Consider the following 12,507-nt stretch of genomic DNA (forward strand, 5'->3'; position numbering starts at 1 on the left):
TCCTCCTCTTTCACTTTCCTGCCTCGTGCTTCCAGCGCCCGATTCTGATGAATCTGCCTGCATTACCCTTCTCTAAAAGGCAGCTCTGAGGTACTCTTAAGTGATATAACATACCTGTGGTAAATAGAAACTTTATACTTAACTATATATAGTGATATACTTTGCTATTTAACTGAAGAACATGTGCACGACTCTTAGTTGAGTACTGCAATTTTTCAACGCTTCTCTGAGACGTTGCTGTGTCTCTAGGGCAAAGCACTTTCACATTCTTTTTTTTTTTTTTTTAACCAAATCTTTAATGTAGACTGAAAAAAGTGAAGTGTGATCGGCACAGAACAGCACTGTGGGTTTTCATTGCTGGGCTCTTTTAGTCATTTCCTGAGAGCTTGGTGCAGAAATGTGGCAGCTCATGAAGCGACAGCAAGCTCAGCAAGGCTTGATGTGCTGTTAGAAGTTGGTGCGCTACAGGTGGGGGCACATCCTTCTTGTGGAGATGTAGGAATACCTGGTTCTGGGATTGGTGCTCAAGGTCTTCAGGAAGAAGCTCTGCTGTTTTGGAGTTCACAGCCATGAACAAAGTAACTGAGGATGTAAAATGGTGAGTGAGGAACTACAGCTATGTGACTACTAAGCAACAAGGAATGTAAGTGAAGCACCGGAACCCAAAGGGTGGAAAATGAGTGCTTTCAAAAAGCATCACAGTCTTTCCCCCAGGACCTTCAGAAGATCTCTGTCAGAACAAGATGCTGGCACAGCTGCCTTGAAGGACTATCACTGGTACCACCAAACAAAAAGCAAGAAGTTGAATAAACAGATGAGTTTTGACTCAGAGAAACCTCTTGGAGCATGCAGGTGGCCCACACATCCTTGGCCCCCCTGGAGGGTAAGCAAACGAGAGGGCTCCTCCAGTTTGAAAGGCGAATGCAATCACCCAAGTCTTGCCAAAAGTTCTGCAAGTGTGGATGCTGAGGATCTCCTCGAAGACCCACCTGAGACACCCATCTCAGCCAGGACTAGGCCGTTCCGTGTCCCCTTCAACCGCTCCCTGTCCGAGCCTGTGCCGCAGTCCGGGGGCAGGAATTCCCGGCCCCTCCTGCAGGCCGTGCGCTCGCTGGATGCCGAGCAGCAGGGCTACTTCATCCGGGGCATCTTCTCCTCCCTCTCAAGTGGCTTTTCAAAGATCAGGAGTCGAAAAGGGGACCCTGTCAGTGAGTGCATAGCTGAAGGGAAGACAGAGGACAATCAAATTGTTTTGAGTACAGGTAACAAACTCACTTTTGTTTTGTTCTGCTTCTGTTCATGTAATGGGTGAGTGTAGTGAGACACATGATAGTTGTTTCATAACTTGTCTTTATTAGCATGGCAATGATGCTCTGGTGTTCTAGCTTAATTTTTAAAAAGCAACTGAAAAAAAAGGTCCTTTCCTGATAAGGAAGTGGTATGAGATGTTTTGGGGTGTGCTTTAAAACTTGGAGATCCCTTTAAAACAAGCATCACCTGGTGGTAGCAGTAGCATTTCCTTCTCAAATGTGTGGTATATGCAGTCCTGCAGGCACAGTATCCTCTGTGGTGTTGTGCTGCCCTGATTGAGATACCAAGCCTGCTCCTGTCAATGGAGTACTAGGGAGACAGAGAAATTAAGCTGTCTTTTAAACAGAGTTCCAGACAGTGGAATAGATCTAGTTCCTCATACCAGATTCTCTGTTTCGTAATCAGGCAGCTAGATTGGTGTCTGCTCTCTGCTAGATGCCAAGGACAGCTGTGTTGCAAGGGTTTAGTCCACTGGGATTGAGGTCAGCAAGATGCCAGTCTGAGATTTCATTTAAATCTACCCTTCTGATAACAACGCTCTTAAGGCAGGGTGGGAAAAAAAAGCAGGGGGAAAGGGCATAAACTTGCCTTTTTTCTCAGGCTTCTCTGAAACTTTCTAGTGGGCTACCCAACTTGAATGTGGTAACTGATGATGTCTGGAAAAAAAAAAAAACAACACAAACTTTAAATTTGTAATAAAATCAATAATAAACTTTTATTCTCTCCAAAACCTCAGCGCTTTCCAGAGTCCTCTAGATTATCATGTTAAAAACTTGATAACATCTGGACACCGCTGAGGCTGCTGGACAAGTCATCAGTGTTCCAAAAAGTTCAGTAGTAGTAGTAGTAGTAGTGAAAGAAGAATATATTTTGTCTGCAGGGGTGTTCAGTCTTTCAGTCCCAGTGGAATGTCCCTGACAGGCTTTGCTATTGGAAGCTGTCACGTTGCTTTAAAACAAAAATGAATGGCCAAAAAGAAGAAATAACTAAGAAAGACTATATCTTAGTGTTCAAGCCTATTTATTTACAGTCACTGATTCATTCCTCCAAGACTTTTTTCAATAAAATTTTGGTTGATGGTGCTTAATAAATTGTGTGGAACAGATGGGGGAGGAAAAGAAAGTAACGGAAGTACTTTTCTTCTTTTTCTTTTCTGTTGAAGTCTTCTCATTAAGGAGTTGGTTGGGGTTTTTCCTCTCCTTTGTGTTTATTCAGATTAGGAACAAAGGTTTCTACTACAGGCTCTCCATGTTGTTGAGATCTTCTGGGAAGGTATTCTATGTGATACGAGCATTTTGGATCAAAATGCCACAGTATATGAAGGACTGAGCATCCTTCTTTCCTCTATTCTGGTGCTCTTTGATACCAAATGGTTCTCTCATAATTCACAAGTATTGCCGGTTTCTGGTTATTGAGATGCTTTGCTTTTTAGTAATGTGTAAATTAAACAAAGGAAAAGGATTATTTGTGCCAAGGCACCGCTTGGTAAATGCTTCATGTCAGTTATGGGACAGTGACAGAGCCTTTGGGCTCTTCTTTGGGTGGCCCAAACCTCTGTCTGAGCCTGCCAAAACTGGTTTTGTAAAGGGAGTCACAATTCAGGAACTGAGAGTAAAACAGTGGGTCTCTAGATTAAAAGTCAAACTCTCTCGAGGGAGGAAATTGTAGCTGAGAAGGTGTTTGGGGAAATAAGTTTGATGAAATCACCCATAAAATCACTTGCAACGGCCAGGTCCTGCTTGGGCCACTTGATAGGAAAACAGAACTTCTGGTGGGATGGACAAATGCCTCCATGGGATTTCTTTTCACCCTTTGCCATGACATTCAATCTCTGATCCCTCAAGTGGATGACAGCTTGTGTTTAACAGAACTAGTTCACCCCGTAAGAGGTGCAGCTGTGTGGGATATACAGTCAGAGGACAACTAGCTACTCTCCACTGGTTTTATTTTTCCTTAAAGAAAAATGAAGTGCTGCCTGTGCCATAATTAGCTGGAGCTGCTGGGCAGAGGCTCCTGCCCTGGGCAGAACTGTTGCCTGAGACCTATTAAAACAGTGGTAAAACTTGTGAGCTCCTGGGGTTCAGAGCTGAGGTCTGAGGGAGGTGACTTAAAGATAAAAGAGGTGAAAGAAGTACACATCTGTTGTGTTCTTCAACCACAGCCTAGATGCTCAGAAGAGATCAAATCTTGTGTTCTTTCAAAAACCACACGAGTTTAATTCTCTGGGAGTCACTGAATTGTCCACTGACTGGTGCTTGGATGGGCAGAGGGTTTCCTTCCATGCCTATAGTCCTTTTTGCTGCTCAAGGAAAAATCCAAGAAAATGGATGATTTTCCTCTCCTCAAGAAGCAGAACTTTGTAATCCTCATGCAACTGAGATCTGTGGTAAAAGTGCTTAGGCACTCAAACTAACCACAGGATGGTGTGAGACGTGGGGTTTCTCCAAAGTATGCAAACAGCTTTATGCAGAAAAGCTTGATCAAAAGTCCCCCAGGAAATGTCTGTTTGGAGAGAAATTCTTGTCACAATGACTGAAACCCAAGAGGCCTTTTCTGTGTTGTGAAATACACAGTGGGAGAGGCACACTTTGGACTTGAACCAGGAGAACCCAGGGGTGCACGTTCTGTCTCTCCTCTGTCCCCGGGGCCAAGTCCTCTACTTCCACAGCCTCACTCGATGAAAAGTGTTTCCACTTTCCTCTGAAATACTTGGAGATTATCAGCTTTTTTAACAGTTTGTCTTCCCTCTAATGGTTGCCTGGCCTCTTGTGTTTTGCTTCATCTCTGTGCCAGAATGGCAGAATGGTTCCCTTCTTCAGGAAATGCTTAACTCCCGAAAGAGGACCAGTTGTTTTTATGGCAGCTTGAAGAGGGAAGTGGGATTTAAAAAGAAAAGAAAAAACAAGATCTGGATAAATATTTTCCAGTTGGTCTCACAGTCTAGGAAGCATGTTCAGACACTGTTTCATCGGCTCTTGGCTGTGGAAATCCCTCCTGGATGGACTCACTCATCCTCTTAGGCGATGAAAGGATGCTGAACCCCGGGAGAGCTGCGTCCTTTGGCTGTGCCCAGAGCCTTGGCTGGATTCAGAGCCTCCCCGAAGTGCATGGCAGGCTTCCTGCATCCCTCTGCAGCGTGGGCTTGGGGAGGAAGGGCACAGATGGAGTGGACAACCAGCAGGAATAGCAGAGCTCTTTCCTGGTGTGCTGCGTGGGTCTTCCCAGGAGCAGCCTGGGCCGGGTTTGGGTGCGAATGAAGTGCTTTTGGTGCATATGTGCTGATTTCCAACCACCTCTAGAGCCAGGCATTTGGAACCAGCATTTCCACTGGCATGTGCAAAGCCTGAAGGTAAAAGGTCTTATATTACTATTATTATTATTATTATTATTATTATTATTATTATTATTATTATTTACTACTTAAGAAATCTAAGAACTTATTAATTTCTTATTATTTCTTATTATTTCTTTCTACTTATTAATTAGTAAATATGTTAGCTTGAGGAAAGAGAAGTGTTGTTCTGATAAACTCATTGATTGAGAACATACCATAATACGGGTAGAAAGAAGATGAGGAAGGAGCTATGCAGACAAAGCCTTGGGTCCCAGGGTTGTGGGTGAGCAGCTGCACCTGTTCTTATTATTTCTGAGTATTAGCAGTGACCCTTTCACACTCTTGAGAATGGGTTTGTGAGACGGTTCTCAGATAACACTTATTTCACTGTTGCTTATCTGGATCTCAGGGTGGTGTGTGTTTAATTGTAGCCTGATGACAAAATAATCCTTCAGTAGGATGCCTTACCTATATCTTCCCTGGATATCTCTGTTTTGGTTTGAGGGGGTGAGGGTAATCACAGGTTTCTTTTATTTAGGGTGTGTTTAGTTTTCACAATTGCTCTCTTGTTCATATAATATATTCTCATTTTATAAAGGCAATTCTTCAGAATTCCTTCCTTCTCTTTCATCACCTGGATAAAGATATGTTTCTTTAGTCTTCTAATTTTGATTTCAAGCTTTCATTCATTTTATAGAGGATTTTTTGTGTCTTGAGTGAGAGAATATTTTATATCCGTGCTTTTCCAGATTTGTTTGGTGGGTTTTTTTATATTTCACTGAGGTAATTTGAACTCTGTGCTCTTTTTAAGATCTTTATATTGTAGCTTTATTAAATTTCATTTCTTATGTATTTCCATATGAACTTACCTAGAGATTTGTATTTTCCCATTTATAGCTCAAACCCAAGGAAGTTCCCTGTTCAGTTTCTTTAGCAATTCCCAAAATACAAAGCTGTTTCTTCCTGAGTAGGAATTTAGTATTTATTACTCATTGGAGCAGCTTTTCTGTATTCATGTTTTTAAAATCACTTGCTCATTTTAGAAGCCCTTCTACTGACTCATGTTCCTCCACTCCCAAATCTCTTTTGCTCTTAAGTAGTTTATTTTTGGTGGGGTTTTTATTAGGGAAGTTTCACACAATTGATCTTATTCATGTGTTCCTTTAAGTGCTGTGCAAATGCCTTGTGCTGTGAAACCAGATGTTGTTGTTGAAAAGTGTAGTCGCAATGTTCAAACTCCTTCACCTTTAATTATCAGAGCAGATCGAAGATAGATGCTAGTACAAAATCCCTTGTTGCATTAAACTATGTAGTTTTGTGTAGTTATAAATGTGAAAATAACACATTGCTGCCCAGTTTCTCTCTCCTTTTTAAACTGTAGTGTGGTCTCATGGCAGTAAATGTTAACATGGTATATTTGAAATTACAAGGGTCTAGGGGTACACAGGGAGCATTTCTGGCATTTGACAGCTTTAAGTATCACTTAAACATCCCTCCCCACAACTTCCTCCTGCCTGGTTCATCCCAGACATCGTAACGTTTAATGTGGGCTATAGGCTAATACTATGCAGCTGAATATTTATGAACACAAGATAATTAGCCATAATATCTGAAGCCAATAAAATTATGCTTATCTGATTTTAATTCCATTTAACAGACAGTGTTTCTATGCAAGTAGTCGTGGTCATTTCAGCATTGACTGGTGATTTTCTTGTATTTAATCCCCAGACCACTTTGTCAGAATCCAAAAATTCGCATTCGGTGGGATGAATGAGGATGTTTATATTTGTAAGAGCTATTTTCTGACTCGTGGCTGGCAGGGATGTTATGTTCCAGGTTGCTTTTTGCCATTTTTGTGGCCGGTATCCCTGGGACTGTCAGGATGTTGTGCTTTATGCTGCTCGTGCAGAGCAGTCTGACAGCTGGTGCATGCAGGAATATTATCTGTGATTACCTTGATCATGCAAAATTATTGCATGGGAATTATCTGAGGAGAGGATAATCGTGTCCTGGAGACGTCTTGTCTCCTGTGTTTTCTTAGCAGAGAGAGAGGGGTTTGAAGAGATGCAGCTTTCTTAGAGGCAGCCAAAGAGTGGAAGTGTGGAGATTAGGAGAAAAGGCTCCTGGTGAAGCAAAGCTCTGGGGGTTTTGGTGGGAGAAGCTTTTCCTTTGATAACGGGCCAGACAGGGTCAAAAAGAGGTGGCTGGAGGAGGAAAAACAGTCCTTGCTGTCCAAAGGAGAAGCTGTGTCTGGAGCAGGCGGATTTGAAGTCTTTGACAAAGCTCTGTGTTCCAACTGTGGAGTCTCCAGAAAGAAAAACTTCAGCTGTGAGACCAGGGAAAGATGTCCCAGAGGGCAGCAGGAGATGCTCACAGCCCAAGGCTGTCTGCAGGATGTCAGCACCTGCCCCAAGCCCAGGAGGGGCCCAGACTGGTCCTTGCCAGTCCTCTTGAGGGGTCAGAAAGCCCAGGCTTGCAAAGTATGGGAGAAACTGTGTCAGACTCTTCTCAAAATTCTGTGTTCTTCTTAAAGACAAGCCTTAATCACAGCTGCCAGGGGGTACAGGAAGGGGAAGTGGAGCCAGTGGTTCAGTTCCTGCTAAGCTTATTTGACACTAGAAATGGGAGCGTTAACTCTTCCTGACACACATACATTTGGGGCCTGTAGTGAGAGGGTAACTTCTGCCGTGGTAGAATTTTCTTCAGGCAAAGCTCCCTGGTTTGCATTTTCACAAACGCTGCCTGTAATGGAACTTGGCGCGAGATGAAAATTGCCTGCGTGCTTACAAAACGAGCACTTCCTAGGCACATTGACCCTTTTTTCCTTAAAATAACAAACCCGGAGGAAAGTATTTGGGTTTTAGGCCTTTGGTTTTTTTCCAAATAACGAATGGTGCAGATTTGCAGTGCTAACAGTATGTGATTTAGGACTCAAAGCAATGGCATTCTAGAAGTAAACGTGCAAGATTATCTCCGTGCACTTATTTATCCCATTACTTTGCTATAGAGTTACTTGATTGCTTGCTTTAACTAATTAGCTTGTATTATCATTTAGCCTTATGCCTTCTGTGGTGATACTTTCTCTGTGGTAGTTACTCAAGAGACTCTTTAGACTCTTCTGAAATAAATACTTCATAATCCTGTAAAACATCACTTGTTTAAAGGAAGCTGTTTATGTAAACAATAGGCTAATGCATGAAACTCTTGACATGTTATCATCAAAACCAACTGTCCCCCAAGTGGTTTTGTTCTTACTCTGAGGAAAGCCGAAGCTCGACATCTGTTCTTCTGTGGGCGAGAGAGCTTTTTGCAAGTTACGGGACCACTTGTTCAAATGAAGTTAAAAAAATATTTCCTACAGAGAAGGTGACAGAAAAAAACCTACCAAAATAGCTTCTTAAAGAAACTCATGATTTATAGAGCAGGCATTCTCTGTCTTTGTGCCTTATGGGAAATAAGCTGGTCATTTTAATCTGTGCATTTGGTATAGAAGATCCTTCTCGAAACATGGAAATTTAGTAAGGACATGCAGTGATAGGATTAGGGGTTATGGTTTTAAACTGAAAGAGGGCGGGTTTTGTTTCCATATTCAGAAGAGATTCTTCCCTGGCAGGGTGGTGAGGCTGTGGCACAGTGGGCCCAGAGAAGCTGTGGCTGCCTCATCCCTTGAAGCATCCAAGGCCAGATTGGACAGGGCTTGGAGCAACCTGGGATAGTCAAAGGTGTCCCTGCCTATGGCAGAAGCTGGAACAAAATCATCTTTAAGGTCCCTTTCAATCCAAACCATTCTGGGATCCTATGATTCTGTGAAAGACCTCTTGCCTGAAAACTGCTGCAGAGAGGAGCCAGATGAGTGACAGTGATGTGTGAGAACAGGAGTGAGCAAACCCACTTCTGCAGTCAAATGCATTTATTTGTGTCAGCTGTCACCACACATTGCTACTGATGGTGTCTATAGGTTTGAGGCTTAGGAGATCAGAAATATGTGGGGTTTTGAGGTTTAAATTGTAGTTCTTGAGATTTGTTAATTGTGCAAAGATCTCAGATTCTTTTTGCCCTTTCTTGCCACAAACAAATCCCCCTTTCTAAAAGGTGCAAGAAAGTACTCTGTCAAGTCCAATGGCAAGTTGTAAGCAGACCTGCTTATTCATTTTATGTCTGACTTCAGCTGCTTTTGCATGTTTTATTGGTATTGAAGAGCTTTCCTGTATCCTATATTCTGACTACTCCCAAGTAAAATCTGAGACTATCAGATATTTCTGTGATGGTGGTATGGTCAGAGCTTAGCTGCACCTCACGCAGCTTCTACTTACATCTATGAATTTACAAGCCATTTCCATAGAAAAAATAGTAGCCCTTTTGATGTAGATACTCTTGAAAGCAGTTTTCCTCTAAGTCATTTAGTGACACAGATGCTTTGGCAGGCAAGTTTGGCAGGTTTTGACAAAGTACTACAAAAAAATCTGCCGAACTTCAAACTCTTGCAGTGTGTCTCCATCTACCTTCCCTCTCCTATTAGCTCTGGCTGCACTTGTACACAAGAAGAGGCTTTGGCAGCACAGATCCAGTGCAGTGCCACTGAGAGAACTGCCTGTGAAGGGAAGAAGGTGAACATGCAGATCCAAACAGCTCCCAGTTGCCTTCAGTTATCTCCACTCACTCAGTACTTTTTTTAACATTCCTGATGGGGTATTTTGGCTGTGGGCTGTATAAATAGCCTCTCTCAGTAACCACTTCCTCTGCCAGCTCTGTGAAGCAGTGAATCCTTGCATGCCTGATGTGCTGTGGTGCTGCTTTTGCAGGCTGGGCTGGCTGAGTGTGTGGTGCTCAGCAAGGGAAGGATTCTGGCTTCACAGTGGTTTATTTGTAGGTTTCCTGTCAGCCCTCCTGTAGCTGATAAAACGAGTGTGGTTCAAGCCACTGATTTCTTGCATGACAGCTCGTTCCTTTATTGAGGTAGCACTTAAATGATACTGAGACTTACTCTTTCAGAAACTGGGATGAAGTTTTGAAAAGGAGTGGGGAAGGAAGGGATACGTGTTCAGCCTGTTGTGGCAGAGACAAGTCATTGTCTTGATGTTGGTTTTCATTATTTCCGGCTGTGACTTGCACCCCCACTTGCATATGCAACTGTCATGTGCTAATTTGGCTCTTCTTTATGGTAAAACAGTGTTAGGGTTGACCTGTGTTGGTAAAAGCCCAGAAGAGTTGGTTGACAGCACAGGGCATCTAGGAGAGTGTTGAGTACCCTGGCAGGGTGGCAGGCAAGGTCCTTATGCCTTTGTGGGATTAGGCATCAAGAGGTTTGTATATCTTTTATGTCTTTTTTGTATCTTTTGCTGTTGCTACATGATCTCAAGAGAATGTCTGAAGCAGTCCTCCCCTGGTACTTCAGCAAAATCAGTGTATGTGATTAATAATGAGGGAAGAACAAACCAACACATGTCAAGATGGTGCAAAAGTTTTCTGCATCTTGGCCATGCAGAGACAAATCCTGTGCGTAGACAAATCCTGAAAAATCCAAAATGAGGCTGGTGCCCTCCTACACACTCGAGTGCTGGTGGGCACAGGCCAGGGCTGGGGAGCTGGGACTGCTGTGGGGTCTGCCCAGACCCAACACAGCACTGCTAATGATGTTCCCCCTCCTCACACAGACACCTCAGTGCTGTGTTCACTGCTTTAGCTGTGCTAAGGAGGTGTTTTCAGCTGCTCTATCCACAGCAGCAGGGAGGAGGTTGCCACAAAAACCTGCCCGAGGAGCTCATTATAATGACAGTTCCTTAGCTCCTGCTTGGATATACTCTAAAAGGGGAAGGCTTCTTTACAGGAAATGTATTTTCCCTTCTTCATTGTGGAGTTTCTTCTGAGCTTTCTGTGAATGCTTCGTACCTATAAACGGAAGTGAAGGCCCTTAAATATAATTGTAAAATGCATTGTTATTTTTTCTGGGGGGAATTATACGTGTAGAGCAGGAGCTTTGAGTTACTTTGACAAAAGACATGAATGGCTCAAACTTACTAATTGAAAATTTCTGTTTGTAGAGGAACCAAAACAATTTATTGGGTGCATATGTAGCATCTTGTAGAGGCAGCAGCCACCAAATGCAGGAGCCTGGCTGTGCTGTGCAACATATGTGCCCAGACTTCTGACACCTTCCTACTGTTACTGAGGAAACTATAATTTCCAACACAGCCCTGAAACAGGGGGGTTTTATCTGCAAAAGGGGACAAGGTCTACAGATGAGAAGGAAATACTCCTGTGCAGTATGAAGCCAGCTGGGGCACTGACTGTGCTGGATTTGCACGGTTGTGCTTGATGTGGAATTGCATGTTCAAATGGATGTTGATGTGCTTATTGGAATTTTAATGGTAAAAATCCAGGTGGGTGTGTTATAAATGCACTGAGATGTGTGGACCTGAGGAGACCTATCCTGAGAAGTGGAAACTAAGGAATGCAAGGGAAAGAAAAAACATCCTCAAAGAGTCAGACATTTCTGAATTACACAGAAGGTAAGAAGTGATAGCGTAGAGGCTCATCAGACTCCCTCCCTGCCCCCAACAGGCCCGGCCTGAATTAAAAACACATCCAGCAATCTCCACTCTGAATAACTTCTGCATGGCTATATCATTTCAAAGAGAAATGCTTTCAGGGTGATGATAGGTTTTGTCTACATCTGTAATGTCTCATTTGTCTTTGGATACCCAACAGCCTTCACTGTGTTTATTCAGAGCTAAGCAAACATGAAGCTGAATGTACTTTCCAATGATCAATGTAAATCAACGTGAAAAATGGAAATCATTATAAAACATACACACACGTATATATTTAGTGAGGTTTGCTAGATTGATTGCTCCTAAACCTAGAGCTTGGCTGCTCTTACGTGCAGGGAATTCACAAAGAGACAGCCATAGCCCAGGGACAGTGAAGTGTGGTCACTGATGGATAAAATAAAATTCATGTCTGTTTGCATTTTAATGGATTTTAATCACATGAGAGTTTGGGGGGGGGCGGGGAATAGATTTTTTTTTTTCTTTTCTTTTCATCATTGTGTCTGATTGCTTCAGGGCTAAGTAAAGTAGTCCCAGGTACTGAGATACCATTTTCAGTTCTTGTGCTCCCATTAAAAAAGGCTTTTGCAAAAACAAGGGATGTGCACAATCACCATTAGTCACTAAGAGCAGGACAAATAGTACTGGTCTGTAGATGTGGCAAGGAAAGCAGAGCTTAAAGGTTTTGGCAAACTAAGTAATGAGGAAATGAACAAGATGCCATGGATGGTTTTTATCACCAGAAATTTACAAAAATAAGCTTAACATCCATCGGGGTTGGGGGGTAGGTAGCATCCAGCTCTAACCATGTGGAAGCAGCACCATCTGTCTCTGGCAAATCAAAACTCTTGAAAAAAGGGAGTTGTTCCGTAGTCTTTCACATCTTTGATGCTGCCTCTCATCTGTTTGTCATTCCTGCTGTCTGTGGCATGATCATCATATGTATTTTAAACATTCTTGCTTTGTACTGCTGGCAGGGACCAGCTCTGCCCAGTTCACCACTCCTTCCTTCTGTCCCTCATCCCTGCTTTGTCAGCTGCTTGTTACCTCTGGAGCTCCACTCTTCCAGTTCCATATTGGGTGAGATTTATCCCTCAACCCCCAGAAATAATTTTTTGTTCAGGAGCACCATTGCTTAGGCAGCTAAGCCAGGTATTTTGTGATAACACTGTCACTAAAAAAGAAAAAAAAAATGATAGAGAGGATCAGAGTATGTGTAAAATGCTAAGGTGCTTTATGAAGGGCAGAAAATTGAGAGGCTCAAGCTTTTTACCCTGTATTTTCTTTTGTTATGTCACTAAGTGGGATATTTGT

General features: G+C 42.8%; 1 protein-coding gene across 5 annotated transcripts in view; it reads left to right on the plus strand.

Annotated features, from left to right (window-relative positions):
• The window catches only part of RASAL2 (RAS protein activator like 2), a gene marked incomplete at its 5' end in the record, with an annotated part of 163,455 nt that overhangs the window by 57,351 nt on the left and 93,597 nt on the right, over nt 1–12,507 (plus strand). For 3 of the 5 annotated variants that reach the window (XM_083867827.1, XM_083867826.1, XM_083867828.1), the window contains one exon: nt 409–1,262. The exons of the other annotated variants lie outside the window; for them this stretch is intronic. In XM_083867827.1, coding sequence (XP_083723953.1) covers nt 677–1,262 — 586 coding nt within the window. Of the gene's footprint in view, nt 1–408; nt 1,263–12,507 lie in introns of those variants that run through there. 5 annotated transcript variants of the gene reach the window in all.

This window comes from Zosterops lateralis (assembly GCF_965231275.1).
Source record: "Zosterops lateralis genome assembly, chromosome: 9".
Lineage (NCBI taxonomy): Eukaryota > Metazoa > Chordata > Aves > Passeriformes > Zosteropidae > Zosterops > Zosterops lateralis.